Source organism: Meriones unguiculatus, chromosome 3 (assembly GCF_030254825.1).
Source record: "Meriones unguiculatus strain TT.TT164.6M chromosome 3, Bangor_MerUng_6.1, whole genome shotgun sequence".
NCBI lineage: Eukaryota > Metazoa > Chordata > Mammalia > Rodentia > Muridae > Meriones > Meriones unguiculatus.
In genome coordinates this window covers 73,272,066-73,288,034 of record NC_083351.1, presented here as the reverse complement: position 1 = coordinate 73,288,034, position 15,969 = coordinate 73,272,066, and the positions used below count along the sequence as shown (strand labels likewise).

General features: G+C 41.9%; 1 protein-coding gene across 9 annotated transcripts in view; it reads left to right on the top strand.

Moving 5' to 3' along the window:
- Dgki (diacylglycerol kinase iota) overlaps positions 1–15,969 on the top strand; it is a 453,496-nt gene that overhangs the window by 189,873 nt on the left and 247,654 nt on the right. For all 9 annotated transcript variants that reach the window (XM_021638217.2, XM_021638216.2, XM_060380194.1 and 6 more), the window contains exons 4-5: positions 7,086–7,160; positions 8,414–8,470. In XM_021638217.2, coding sequence (XP_021493892.2) covers positions 7,086–7,160; positions 8,414–8,470 — 132 coding nt within the window. The remainder of the gene's footprint in view (positions 1–7,085; positions 7,161–8,413; positions 8,471–15,969) is intronic.

The following is a 15,969-nucleotide window of genomic DNA, read 5'->3' as shown; positions in this document are numbered from 1 at the left end:
GATGAGTGCTGGCAACTTCTAACTTAGAGCCAACGTCCTACAGCAAAAATTGTAGGGCAACCTCTGAGTTGCTATATGAGTCACAGACTCCTGAGGAAATGTGCTCCTTTGTCTAAGGTCATGAGTCACACAAAGACTTGGTGATGGCATGAGCTCCTGTCATGGCAGTATGCTAGAATTCCAGCTGACTGCCCTCCTGGCTTTTCTAAAAAGTTCTGTATTGTGTGCATAGAAAATAAGAGACACCAAGAATGATGATGGAGATTTAGCTTGGGCTATGAAGCCACATAAATGGGACTTTCAGATAATGTCAGTGTTCATTTTTTCCAATGCCAATTTACAGATTGCATCCCAGGTTCCCCAGAGAAGCAGGACTTGCCAAGTATGCTTGTCATTTTTTCTAATCAGAAATTAAAATAAATCAAAGAACTCTTGTTTTCTTGTACCCTGAATTATACAGCAACAAAATTTTGTTTACGTTGCACAGAGATGCAGTTTTCTCTTAAAGGATAATATCTTCCTGGCATTCTAAAGGCTTTATTAAGCCTCCTTTAGCCTCTGGCCCAGAGACAAAAAGAGGATTACACCAGTCTCATGGGAGTGTGAGTTCTTCTCTCCACCCTGCCACCAGTGCTGCCACTGCTAGGCTTCGTGGTCTGTGGCTTGGGGTGTGGGAACCGCTTTCACCACTTGGCTGGATTGCTGTATCTTTTGTTTGGTTCCCAGTTCTCCTCAATTTCTGATCTAGGAAGGCCAAGGGGCGGAGGAACTGATTCATGGGGACTCGGTATCTTGGTATCTTGGAGGTAAATCTTCTCTGGCACATCCCTACCCCTACTCCCACCCCTACTTCCACCAGCTGCCTCCTTATCACTCTCTTTCTTGGGCCAGGATCAGTAGATCTTGATGGTGTCCTAAATACCTCGCCAAGCTCCTAGCACTGTGGGTTCCTGTCTGGAGTGCTTTCTCAGGCCAATCACCTCTTTCTCACCAAAGCCTCCTCACAGCTCCCAAGCAAAGATCAGCAGAAGTAGCTCTTCTCCACATTGTATATGATCAGGTGTCCTGGGAATGACCAGAGGAGGCTGGTGACCCATGGCCCCCAATTTCTGCTGATGCAGGGAAAGAGCTGTCATGCAGGCCTCTCAGCTGCCCTCTCCACTCGTGACGGAGATGGGCAAGGGCAGGTGGAGTCAGGTCTTAAGACTTCAGCAGGTCTGCAGTCAGTGTGTGCAGGATAACGTGTTCCATCATTAAGGAGAGATCAGGCTTGGGTGTCTGCCGTGCTGGGAAGAGGGCAGCTAGTCTTGTGACACTTGCTTCTTGAGCTCAAACTTAGATTGTTGAGGTTTGTAAACCTTTTATTTCAGTACCTGAGGCAGGAAGATGGTGTCGATCCACTCTTAAATCCTACACCTATCAAACAGTCGTTAAATCACTGTCCTTGCTCCTTCACTTCCATTCCTTTCCATTCTCCCTCTCCCTTCTTTCCAGTCTTGTTTTATATTCCTTCCCTTCTCCTTCTTTTCTTTATTTCTCCATTCTTCCTTTCCTCTCTTCGTTTTCTTTCCTCTCTTCTTCCCTCTCTTCCTTTCTTCTTCTTTCTGCAAAACTCTATCAACTACCAGCAGATATTCATTATAACTTGCTAGAAATCCTGTCTCTTACTCAAAGGAAGGAAAATGGGGGTTTTGTCTTTTCAGTTTTTGTTTGTTTGTTTGTCTTTTGGTACCAAATATAAACCAGGGAGTTATAGCCAAGAGACATAGTTAGGTGGGATAGGGCTGTAATTATCACCAAGAAATGTTGGCTTCAATTAGATTTTTGCTGGGGGAACGTGAATGGTGAATGTGTTTGGAATGTGTCCAGATTCCTATGCGCTTTATGAACTCATGCTGTATTTCCTGTTGTATTGGTAATTGTGTGTTGCTGTGATGAACATGCATGACAGAAATAATGGAGGAAAGAAATATTCAGTCCATCAGTCAAGTGACAGGAGTCTGTGTTGGTGGCTGTTTACACAGCGGTAGACCGGGAATCCGAAAAAAAACAGATGTGAGCCAGAAGTGATCTCAAAGGCCTGACCTCTGTGATTCAGTTCTATCAGCCAGGTCTCATCTCATCTTGTAGATGCTCCACAGCCTTAGGAATAGTACTGCAAACTGGAGCCACAGAGTGCAGTCTAGATTCAAACATGTTCCTGTATTCAGTTTAAATCTTCAAAACAAAGAAGTTCAACATAACTAAGCAAAAATTTCTATTTGTTTCAAGCAGTGTTTGTCCAGAAACTTGCTATTTGGCTATGATAAATGAGTTTCAACAATTCAGAGGCCAACACCCAGACACATAAACTGCTGTGGCTGAATGTAAAGTAGTCTGCTGAAGGCTCATGTTGAGCGCTCACCTCTCAGGGAGAGGTCCTTTGGAGAAGCAGTTGGACTATGTGTGAGAGCGCTTGCTGAATGAGCTGCTAGTGGTCAGGGTTCAATTGGAGAAAGCCAATATTAGGGGTGGTGCTTTTGAAGGGTATATCCTGTCTCCTCCTCTCTGCTTCTGGCTGCTGTTAAGCAGGCAGCTGTGCCCCACCGAGCCTCTTTGTCATGATGCACTGCCTCAACAAAAGCTCATCAAAATGAGGCCATGGAATGAAGCTGTGAAGCCATGAGCCAAAATAAAATTTTCCTTCTTTAGACTGTTTCTCTCTGGTATTTGTCTGGAAAAGTCTAATACATAAACTAAGAAGTCACCAATTAACATGTTGGGTTCACTGAAACAGCTTCTACTAATGGAAGAGATAAAACCATGTTCTTTATATTTACCACTGTGGGAAAAGACCTTGGGCTGTCATTGAGAACTTACTTAGCTTTGTATATGATTATTGTATCAGGCAGGGTTCTCTAGAGAAACAGAACCGATAGAACGTGTGTGTGTGTGTGTGTGTGTGTGTGTGTGTGTGTGTACTACATATTCTTTTTCTCTCTCATATATGTATTACGGAAGGGGACTTATTGGATTGGCTTATGTGATAGGGCTAGGTAGTCTGACATTGATTGCCTGGATGTTGTACCCAGTAGCTTACAATCCACAATGCAGAGACCTAGAACTTCCTGGAGAGTCGTTGGTGTTGTCTACAAAAGAAGGTCAAAAAAAAAAAAAAAAGCTAGAATCTGAAGACAAGTGAGGATAGAGGCAGCAGCTCAGGGCACATGCATTCCAGAAGAAAAAGGTGCAGGCTGGTGGGTGGGCAGGCAACCCTACTTTTGCCTTATATTGCTCAGGCAAAGTGATACCCACTGTTGATCCTGTATCAGCTTATCTTGTCTGTAAACATCCTCACACATGAACCCAAAGGTACCTTCTCCCAGGCTTATTCTAAGTCTCATGAGGATGATAATGAAGAGCCACTAGGGTTATAAACATTAATTACTTTTTACTTTTCCAGATTGAAAGTTTAGAAGCTGTCACTTAGGAAGCTGATGGGAGCAGTGGCTTGCAGGGAGGTCTGGCCAGGGGAGAAGGCAAACTGACTGATCTTTGTAGTACAATAAATTACATGAACAAGAGTCCAGATTATGGTTTGGGTATTCTGCATCAGAAGACCCAGAAGCATTTAGCATATTTTAAGAAGTTCTTTAAAAATTCATTTTAAATTTATGTTTTATTTACATAAAGTTAGCTTTAGGACTTTAACACTTTATTTCATATGTTGTCATCCATAGATTTCATGCTTGAATTAATCGAGATGAATGATATTATATATTTACATAACCCAGAAATGTGAGAAAATATGTGTGTGTGTGTGTGTGTGTGTGTGTGTGTGTGTGTGTGTGTTTCTTACACTCCTGTAATCCAGGAAATTATTTTGACTCAGCATTCTGACATGGAAGTCAATGAAAGGAGGAGGTATGTATTCTGGTTTCAATGAGTACACATGACCTCCTGATCCTACTTCTTGCTGCTTTTCCTATCTTCTTCCACATATTGCTGGAGAAATTGGGGTTTCTTTGTGTGAGTTCTTAGTCTCATCAATAAAATAATTTAGAATTGGAACTGGAAGAAAGCTGGAGGAAAATTTTATTGGAATTTGTGAGAAAAACAACAGGACAAGCAAACTGTAAACCTTGGCAACTTCCTGGAGGAGAAAGATAAAGAAGAAGAGAGAAAGTCATGCCTTTTGGGTCTAAGAAAGCCAGCCTGTTTTGAAATGCAGTTGCATGGTGGAAGGAAACTTTAGAGAAAGAAAACCTAGAGCATTGGGGAAAACACATGTATGCTTCTGGGCAGGATCTGAAAAAGACCAAAAGTAAAGAAAAAGCTACAGCTTTAGGACTCAGGAACGTACATAGGTTAAGTGGTAAGCATCTGTATTAGAGGAGGGGCTTCTGAGAAGTATATCATCTCATTAAAGGGATAACTGTTCTTCCCATCTCCTTAACATGTGTTCACACAAATCTATTTACCTGAGAGGTGGACCCATGGCTAGGTGATTGAAAGGCCCAGTTGGAGTAACTCTTAAGGGAGGGGACAAGATTATGGAGTGCTCTCGCTTCCAGACAGGTCAGAAAGTCATGTCACTGCAAAGAACCAGAGATAGAACTCAGATTTCATTCTTTTTACCGTGAGATGGTAGCTTTCACTTAATACGCCTCAACCAAGCCTAGTATCACAACCAAGCCTAGTATTTTTTTTATGTGGTATGTTTAAAGCTAAGGGGTGTTGTTGTAATGTCTTTTGGGATCAAAGCAGATAAGGAGGAGCCTAATAACACAGTGTCTTCTTCGAATTCCTGGTGCTCCATAGACTAAAGAGAGGACAATAAGACACAAAAGCAGGAGGAGGCAGCCTCATTGATAAGGAGGATGCTTTCCAAGCATCATGGTGCTGGAAATCCATCCTAAATGTTCACACATTTTGAGTATTTTGAGAATTGCCTCACATGTGTGTCGGGCAGTCTCTTATGGATGAGGTGAGTAGTGGGACATGAATGGTTATCAGCTTCGGTTTCCTTAGCGTCACAGCAACTCTCATTAGCAATATGACTCAGATATCCCAAGTACTTTCTTTAGGTGTGCTCATGCAGAAATCTGGCCAGAATATCAGTAGGAAAGAGGAGAACAATGGCTATTTGTTTATGAGCATTCTAGTTATGAAAATTTGCAGTCAAATTTTACTATTGCTGCTGCTGTCCTATAACTACTACTATTGCTATGATTCTTCGGTTTCATATTGTTCTTCCCTAGTCCTTCTGTTTTTGGTTGTAGCGCAAGATACTTTGAATATCCTTAGGTGTCTTAGTTTTCCTTATCCTTTTTTTTTTTAATTAGTTGATTGCCAAACATACGCATTGTTCTATATCATATTAGGAAGACCAAAGCCAAAAAGGGGTCACACATTAAGAGGCCATAAACACAGCTACTACAAGTGTAATTGCTGTAGTGTTTTGTGCACCTCAGTGGTAGCTGTCCACTCAGGTATCAATGGTGTCCATAGAGGCTGATGTCCAGAGTTGAATGATGGAACTATAGAGGAACTAGTTATAGCAGAATCTCTTTCCTTCTGCCTCCTCTAGCATGACCAGGGCTGCCATCCATCCATCCATCCATCCATCCATCCATCATCCATCCATCCATAATCCATCCATCCATCCATCCATCCATCCATGCATCCAGGGCTCTTTCTTCACAGCAGTGTCATTTGTGCTCCTCACCTGCCTGCACCTCTGGGCTCCACTGTCCTTCCTTGGTAGGCAAGCCACTTATCAGACACAGGTTGCCAGCAGCCTACACTGACGCCTTCTAAATGCACAGGGATTCCCAGCCTTTCTCATTTGTGTTCTCTGGTGATCTCTTGTTATTGTAAGTTTCTGTGACATACATATATACATATATGCACATATATACACATACAGTGTACACATTGTTTATATATACTGTGTTAGGTTCAAAACAACTGTATCTTAGTATGAAGGATACCAACTAACCCATTAAATGACTCATCAGTTATGTAATTCCAGTTTATCACCTGAGGGAAGGAAACACTGGTTTGAAGAATAGTCTATTGGAGAAAAGAAATATTCCCAGTGTTTAGAATGTTTAAGATCCTTGCACAGAGCATACTGGATTTCCTGTCGAGTTGGTTACTACCAGGCAGCTCTTCCTTCAGGCCTGTCTTCACAGCAGCCTCTGCACATCCCTAGAGGGGCCTCTAGATGATGCTGGCAGGAATGACATCTGGAGCCCACACAGTCATCTCCGCACTTACACCATTGGGATTTTACTTGTTGGGGACAAGTAGATCCTGGAAAAGTGGTTAAATTTGCTCTGAATTTAAACACATGCCCAAGATCATCAAGGCCAAATTGTATGGTACTTAGGAGCCAGACAAATTGGGTGTGCTGTGCCCTAATTGTCAGATCTTGGACAGGGTTTTCTCATCTGTGAAGCAGGGATAGATAAGGGCTTTCCCTATTCCATACGGGTATAAAGCTTAAATGCCACCTGTGACACACCCATGAGGACACAGAGTAAGACCTGTATTCTTACTCGTAGCCCCTACTGTCCTTGTTGTTTCCTGGGTGTGAGTCCAGACTCATAATCTCTTGAAGATTCGGGTAGCAACCCAAATAGCACAGAATAGATTTGTGCCTAGAACAGAAGTTTAAAGCAACCAGCCATTGAGACGCAGCCTCTGATAGTAAGGATGGAATGTTTGAGTGTACCTAAGACCTGAGAATACTTGACTTTGTCTCTTGAGTGAAAATGAAATGTAAATGGAAGTGTGAAAAAGTTTGAAAACTTCATTGTTCAAGTAACGCTTAAAACTGGTGTAACAGAATAAAGAGCTTGGTTTGTACTATAAACTCTGGTTGTAATAGGTATTACTGTTTTCATTCTTGAAGAAGCCATCTAGGTCACTGCCGGTAGGCAGATGGGTGGTTACCCTGACATGTTTCGGGGTTTTCAAATTGCGCAGTAACAAAAGTAATTACAATTTTGCATAATTTATGGAGTCTGTTTCATACCAGGGAAGTCTCTAGCAGAGCTTGCTAACGTTTTCCTTCCTGTATTTTGACTTGAATGTTGTAGAAATCCGCTCTCAGGAGGAAGTGTGCGGTCTGCAAAATCGTGGTGCACACAGCCTGCATTGAGCAGCTCGAGAAGGTAAGAGCGCCACCTGCTGAGAAGTCTATTCACTGCAGCTACTTGCCAAGATCTGGTGTCAATTTCTAACTTTTTGAAAACAACACCCCTGAAAACAGCAAAAACAAAAATTGTGAGTTCAGTATGATTATCAGAGTAACAATGACAATAAAATACATAAAGGCCGTTCCTCCTACTGTGTCGCTCAGTTTAATTTGATATTATATCGTCTGACTGCTGGGCAAGCTTGGCGTGCATGAGTTTTCTCTTCTTCCTTTAAAGGAAGAAAAAAATGCAATACGCTTTTTTAAGATCGTAGCTTCCATATGTTTCTCTTTGTGAGTTCACATCTCCCTAAAGTAGCTCTAAGGGAGAGAGCCGAGCCAGCGGAAGGCACCTCCCAGACTCCGACGCAGACCTCACCAGCTGCGTTTTTGCTGGTGCAGCAGGCGCCAGCGAGCTGGGAGTGGCATCCGAAGGTGGAGTCTTGCCTCCAGAAGCGGGTTCTGAATAGTCTCTTCCTTTGTCATTGGGGGAATGGAAGATCTGCAGTAGAGAGCGGCTTGCCGCGCTAATTTTTAAAGCTTACTCCGTGTCCAGGCGAGGCCTCTGCATGTTACCCGTGTGCCCATGCTGCCCTGGTAAATACGGGGCTGTTTTCGCTCTGCACGTTTGCTTAGCATCACCAGCACCACCAGCTGCTGCCAACATACATCTTACTGCCATGCCTAACACTTTAAACATATTCTTTCTCATTCCCACTCCACTTCAGTATATACAGGAGCCAGAGTGGCCACGAGGACACGTCCACCCACTGTGGAAGGCAGTGTCGAGTCCCTTTACAGTGAATATCTGTCCATTTGTGTTTGAACGGTTATTGCAGCAGTTAGAACTTGTCAGGTTTATATTTTCTACTTCTCAAAATCTAAGTCAACTGGATAGGTTCAGCTGCTGCGTGTTCTGCCTCTGCCTCTCTTTGTGCTTTCTCAGGCTCACAGGCCAGCAGCGTTTTTATTTAAAGTTAGATTCCGTCAATGAGAACGCGGGCTGGAGGTGTGAGATGGCTCAGCACCACTGTAAGGAGACTAGGGAGAGAGTAAAATAGATTCCTTATTCCGTGTGGGTTTTGTTTTATAGTGTTAATGTTTACCACTATTGTTTGTTTCTTTGTTTGTTTGGTTTCAGGTAATTCTATTCAACTTGATGTTCATCACTAACATAACATATTTTGTTTTTTTTTTTTTTTGTTTTTTGTTTTTTTTTTCAAATGGCAGATTAATTTCAGATGTAAACCAACATTCCGGGAAGGAGGCTCCAGATCACCAAGAGAAGTGAGTTTTGTGAGCTGTTTCAGAGATTACCCTACCCTGAACTCTCATAGGTGCAATTAAACCTCCAGGGATTTATGAAGGATTGACAAATGGGTTCTGTCTCCCTTCATTATACAGCAGTTTCTTCTTACTTTACAATAAATACAAAGAATCTCCAAGTCCCTTCAGCATACTGCGCTGCACTTTAGCCTGCCAACAGTGTGTTTGGGAGCCAAAGGCTTAATGAATGCAACAGAAAAGTGGGGATGGGGGAATGGTGGAACTCGAGAGGTAAGAAAACAGAATCTTTGTCTTTTGGCCAACTTCTCTTCTGGAGCGGGTCTAAGCTATTGTGGGGGTCAAGGGCAGCACAGTTACCAGTTATCCTTGCTGGAGTTGGGCTGCTAATTTCAGAGCCAGCTTCAGTGATGTGGGACCCGGGGGATTTTAGCTATTCTGCCTCTACTACTATTTTCATCTGTGAAGTAATGCACAGATCCATCGTAGGAGTAAGTTAGGTTCAGAACTCAGAACATCACCTGATAGCCATTTTGTGAAGACAGATTGGAATGGAGAACTGTCTGTTTGGTGATGGAAGTATGAGGGAGGGGAGGAGCCAGCACAGAGATGGGAATGTTTCTGCTTTTGTGTGGAGGAGACAGCTACTACAGTTCAGAGAAAGGGGGAAGGATCTGCCCCTCTCTCTGTATTGTTCTAGATGGTCTAGAACCAGGCCCCAAATGGAATTCTCTAGTCCACAAAGCAAGGGCTTTCAAGTTGCAGAATCCACCCTCCTTAGAAGAAAGTGCAGTGTGCTCGGTACAGCCCACTGCTTCCCAGGCACCGTCAGCTTGTATTTCCTCTTCATGAATAAGACTTCTTGGTTAGCATGCTTCCTCCACCTTATTTACATTCCTAGTGAGACAAGTTTCAGTTTCCCTTGAAGATTTACCCCTTGGAACCGATCTAATATACTCCTCAAATCACCCCTGAGAGAGAGAGAGAGAGAGAGAGAGAGAGAGAGAGAGAGAGAGAGAACAACTTGTCCAGATGAAGATCTTCCTGAAAGATGTGGGCACTGAATGAATCTTTCAGGACCTATCTAGGGCAAGGGGTGAGATGTGATAGATACGAGGTGACAGCCCTCTAGGCAGAAATGACAGCAGCACACAAGCATGGGAAGATGTGTTACTTGGGAGATGAGTAAGAGCTAGACAGTGACAGTCCTTGGAAGCCAGGCTAGAAGTCATCATGGATTTGGAAGTGGGCATTGCACTATTTAAGTAGAATATATTATGCTGACTGCAGTGGGGAGGGGGCATCATGTAGTTCCGGGCTAATACTATTGGGGTCCTAGAGAATTTGAGCAGCTCTTGCTGTAGACTGGTTAGGAAATAATTCCACTTGAGCTAAGAGAAACATGGCCAGGTGGGATGAGTTTAGAGGTGGTAAATTGGCAGGAATGAATAAAGTGTGGATTTGGGGGGGTTATCCTTGCAATAAATCAAACTTCAGTTGAACAACACTATTACATTTGGTAAGAAGATGATTTGAGGGTGTGCCTGATTTGAGAATGCATTTGAGAGGTGATGATTTTGAGGACTCCCCTTTGCCCTCAGATGAATTTGCCTGGTAGATATCTGTAGTGGCAATGTGAGTTTGAACCTTGCAAGGAATAGTGCTAAGATATTTGTGAATGGTCATGACATGTAGAGACCAATTAGTACTACGAGACTAGAAAAATGCACAGAGGAAGGGTAGAAATGTGTGAATAAAGAGAAGATCACAACAGTTTGAAACATAATGAAGAAAGAAAGACACTGACCATAGAGGCCAGCTAGGTGGTGACCACTCCTGGTATCAGGGGACTGAGATCGGAGGATTCCTTCACTCTAGGACTTTGAGAGGCTACTCTGGACAATATGTGAGAAGATGTCTCAAAAACTAAAAGGGAAAAAATAGTAGTGTTTCATTATAGTGAAAATAAGAGGGTTGAGAAACAGCAGGGTGATAGGGGAGCTGGGGAGCTGAGAAAGGTAGTGGTGGGGAGGGGGAAGTTTAACCCAGTCATCAGTTATTTTCTCCCACTGTCCAATACGGCAACAGTGGGTGGGGGTGTGTAGAAAAATGGTGGGGTTGTTCTGCCTTCGGGGCTTGCCCACCAAGCTGCCATGCTGACTGGAAGGTCCCTCAGTGGCAGCTCAAATGAAGGTGATTTCCTCAGGAAAGTCAAAGAGACATCTTGTATTCCTGAGTTGGAGGTACTAAAGTTCTGACCAAGGAATGAATGTGTCTATCATTCGTTTCCTGCCCTTCGCTCTGTCTCTCCGTGACTTTTTCTCTGCCTCTTTCTCAGTTATAACTGTATGTAAAATGTCTCTATTGCAAGTCTCAAGGAACGTTTTCATTGCTTTTGCTTCTTTTCTCTAGAACTGGACCTTCAATGAATGCCTGTAGTCCTTTTCTGCCTCTCAACCTATACCTGCCCTGTGTAGGGTATTTCCATCAGCAAAAGCATCTTGTGATCATTTCCAATTGAAAGAAAAGCACTAGCATTCCTTAGCTATCAACTGTGTGCTAACTGCCCCTACAGAGATACTCAGCTCTGTGCCCTTGGCCAAGCTTCCAGAAACTGTTATCTGGGTGGATTATTATTAGTATGTCATCTTCTAGCACATTTACCTGCTATTGTTTAGTCTCTGTTCAGTCTGTTTTCTGAAAATGTGTCTGTCAGTGTTGCTAATGACCATATAAACTCCAGTGGTATTTTTCTATTTTTATCCAATCTCACATAAATGCCCAGAACATTCACACAGTCCATTCTTGAGGACCTCCTCTCTAGACATCAGCAGCACTCTTTCATCTCTTTTGGACTTTCCCCTTTCCTTGGCCATCCCTGCCTGCTTTCATGCCCCTCCCCTACCCTCTGCATCCCACAGAACCCTGTGGGCTTAGGTCTTGTCTGTATTATCTGGCCTCTGCCCACTATCATTAAAAGAGCTGACCATGTTCATAGCAGCTTTGTTCGTAAAGCCAGAATCTGGAAACAACCTAGATGTTCCTTAATGGAGGAATGGATACAGAAATTGTGGTACATTTACACAATGGAATACTACTCAGCAATTAAAAACAAGAAAATCATGACATTTGCAGGCAAATGGATGGAACTAGAAAAGATCATCCTGAGTGTGGTAACCCAGAAACAGAAAGACACACATAGTATATACTCACTTATAAGTGGATATTAAACATTTAATACAGGATAAACATACTAAAATCTATAGTCCTAAAAAAGTTAAACAATAAGGAGGACCTACAGAAGATGCTCACTCCTCATTCAGAAGGGCAAACAGGAAGTTAGGCAACAGGACAGGAACCTTCAACAGAGGGCCCTGAAAAACTCTACCTACCAGGGTATTGAAGCAGATGCGAAGACTCATAGCCAAACTTTGGGCATAGTGCAGGAAATCTTCTGGAAGGAGGGAGAGATAGAGAGACCTGGAGGGGACAGGAGCTACACAACGAGACCAACAGAGAAAAAACAAAAACAAACAAACAAAAAAAACCTGGGCCCAGGAGGCCCTACAGAGTACCATTCGTGGAGAGGACCTAAACCCCCTGCTCAGAGGAAGCCCATAGGCTGCTCAGTTTCGAAGTGGTTACCCTAGTAAGGGGATCAGGGGCTGTCTCTTTGATCACCTCTCCTTGAGGGGTGTAGCTTTGCCAGGCCACAGAGGATGATACAGCCAACCTTGATGAGACCTGATAGACTAAGGTCAGATAGAAGGGGAGGAGGTCCTCCCTATCAGTGGATTAGGGGAGGAGCATAGGGGAGAAGACAGAGGGAGGGTGGGACTGGGAGGAGAGATGAGGGGTTGTAATAAATAATTGTATTATTTATTACAATTTATTCACTCTGTGTCACAGCCGGGACACAGAGTGAATAAATTGTATTAAATAATAAATAAATAAAATTGTACAGAAAAAGAGCTGACAACTCCTGCCTTTACATTTATTTCCAGTTTATATTTTTTGAAATTCTATTTGACAAGTCCATTTAACATATCATGGTCATCTGAAATATAGTAGATCAAAACCCAAATTATTATAACCATAAAACTCTTTTTTTCCAGATCTATTTTCATCTTATAAAATAAGATGTCCAATTGAGAATACTGGGTGAGGGTAATATTGATGCTTGCTCTCTAGTACTTTCATCCTCGAATGTATTTTCCAGTTCAGTCAGTTTTATTTACAAATGTATTTCAAATTTATTCATATCTGCTGTCAGCAACTTTGACTAAGATATGGATATTTCCCACCATGACCACTGCAGTAGCTTTCCCATGATTTTCCAGCTGCTGCTTCCATCTTACTCACGATTTAAGGGGTGTGGTTTGTTTCTTTCTTTGATTAAAAATCAGACCAGGACCTTTCTACTCGTTTCTATAGCATCCAGAGCTTGAAAGACCTCTGTAGTCTGACCATGCATATGTCTCAGCCCTTTCCAGATGCCAAAGGGACATTCAGGTCCAGAGACATGTAACAGGTATTCCCTACTTTTGGACACTTATGTACTCCATGGCAATATTAAGATTTCTTAGCTTCTTCTTAAATTTTCAGCTCAAACATCCTGTCCTCAGAAGTTGTCCTAGTCAGCTGTGGCTGTTGTAACCAAATGCCATAGACTATTTCATTATCAATAGAGATTTAACAAACAAACAAACAAACAGCTGTAGTGGCTGGGAAGTCTAAGATCAGAGTGTCAGCATGGTGTGGTGCTGCTAATAACACTCTTGCAGGTTTCAGATTGCTTCCATTTTGTATCCTTACAGAGAGGAAGGAGGCAAAGGGTCCCTAAGGTCCCTAGGGACCCTTTTATAAGGCATTAATTCTATTAATGAGGCTCCATCCTCCTGACCCAACTATGTTGCAAAGGTCTTCCATCCTGGCCATGATTTCTGGGTTTAGAATATCAACATAAGAATATTTTGGGGTAACCCACCAGCCCATGGTAAAGCTCTTCATTGTTGAACCTTATGAAGAGGAAGCTTAATCCATTTTTGCTAGCTGCCTTGTCCTATTCATTCAGGTCATGCTGTGTGTCATAATTAATTCACATTGCCATTGGCTTGTCTGACAGTGTTTCGCTCCATTAGTGTAAACCTTAGAGATTTCCCATGGAATTTGTCCCAAAATAATTGTTCCAGGATATAGACGGACAAAGTGATCAATGAGTATGTGCTGCCTGGATGCATTTATAAAAAGGTCTATTTCTTGCAAAATTAATCAGAACTCTTGTTTTATGGAGGGCTTCTGAAGATGAAGCTTGCGACCATGATTCACTTCATTAAGGGTTTTTTAGTGGAACACTCAATGTAAGTGAAAGATTTTTGTTAGACTTAGTCTGACCTGGGCTCAAATCTGCCTCTACTTTTTTCCTGCTAATTGATCAGAGTCTGGAGACTCAAGACTACTTGCTGGTGACTGAGTCTTACTTTTGTCAGGCAATTTCTTAATTGCTATTTGTTGGACTCCTTATGTGTTCTGCATTTGTAAATCGAGTTTTCTTATTCATAGTCTATGTGGATTGGATTATGACTGCTAAGATTTTTTTTGAACATTCAGTGAATAGTATTTTGAATTGAATTGGCTGTTTGAAAGTAACTGAACGGTTATATATTTCTTCTATACTGAATGTGAACCTTGAAATAATATATCACTGATATTTTAACACCCGTAAGAAATAACTTTTTCCTTACATCCTGCTTGAAGTGGTATATAAATAATTCAGAAAATATGATAGACAATAAAAAGTTATTGTTTTAGAAGTGTTGGTTGGCCTTCTCAACAACAATATATCAGTAGTCACATATGCAATGTAAGGATCTCAAATCTAATACCAGTTCACCAACAGAAGATACATGAATTATGGTCAGAAGAACAGAGTGTGAAAATCCAATTTCAGCCCCAAAATTCTGAAACTCTGAATAATCATCTAAAGAAAAAAGTGTGAAGAATCTGATTTCAGTCTAATAATTTAGGAGAAATGAGTAACAGTCAGAAGAAATGATGTGAAAATTGAAAGTCCATGGGCAAGAGGGCTAGAGAACAATACTGATTTGATAGTAATGGCTCCTATTTTTCTTATTGATGAAGACAGCTGATGGTCCTCCTCCTCCCACAAGTGGTAACCACATGGTTTAATTGTCAAATAAATAAGGTTTAGGGTTCTATTCGATTCAGCAAACATTCATTGACTATTGACTTACTTTCAATGATGTTTAAGCTGCAGAATAAATTCGTGTTAGGCCTAAGAAGAACTATAAGCAGAAAGATGTGTGACATCTCAAATCATACAACTAGAGATTGCAGGAAGCTCCTCAGCTTCTCCTATAACAGAGATTCTAATCAGTTTATCTGTGCCTTCACGTCTCTAGTTTCCTATTTACTCTTAGGAAGGGAAATCTTGATGATATCTAATGGTAAACTCACATAAACATTTCCCATAAAGCTAGGACTTTCTTTTAGGATGGTTTTTTAATTTCATAAATGAACTGAACTTCAGGATGCTGTAAATCTGCTTGTCAAATGGTCTATGTTGTGGTACAAATGATCATGTTGACCATCTCACTGTTGATTTTCGGTAATTATTGGTTTAATCTTTGAGTGGAGCTGTCACTAGCTAAATGATCCCATGAGTCAGTTGTGATTTCTCATAGATAATTGCATCCTATTCTCCCAACGTGCTTCTTCTTAAATTGATAGGCACTCAGTGATTTGTAATCTTACCAAATATGGAATTTCTCTTCATATCAAGGATAGTGTTCATTTTCTTTCAGTTTTTTTTGCTAAACTAACAGCTATTATATTAAACATTTCTATGCCTGTTAATTATTGTCTGACATTTTTCTGTATTCAACATTTCCATTCCTGTCACTACAATTGTTTACTGGAATGTCATGTGGAAGTAATGGATCTAATCTTTCAGAGAAGAGAGGCAATAGTGGGTGGGAGGGGAGCTGCTCCCAGCCAGGGAGAATGGGGAAGTTCCTCTTATTCTTACATTCTAAGTGACTCTTCTATACTTAAGTAAAATCAGTTCTTCAGAAGAGGTGCCCTACAGTAATGTGAGTTTGAGTATACTGAGGTGGGTAGAGATTCCTGTCCTCCCCAGTCCTTATTCACAAGCAAGTACTGATCTTTAGAAGAGGCAGAGGGCTCAGTTGGTGTCAACTGCCCTGCTGTGTGAATAGCTGGATAGTCCAGGACCTTTACTCTCAGTTGGTATAGGTTTTGCACTGAGCTGATGGGATTAAACACCAACAACTCAACACAGTCTTGCAGTTGCTGTTTTGAAAGCCATAGCTAGACATTGTCCATCTGGGTGCTGAAGCTTATGCAGGCATCTGGCATCACCTGTGCCCAGCCCAGTCTTCTGAGGTTCTTCAGGGAGAGCAAAAAGTTTTGCTCAGTTATCCTGGAAGCTCACTGGAAGAGGATCCCTCTACTAGATAGCT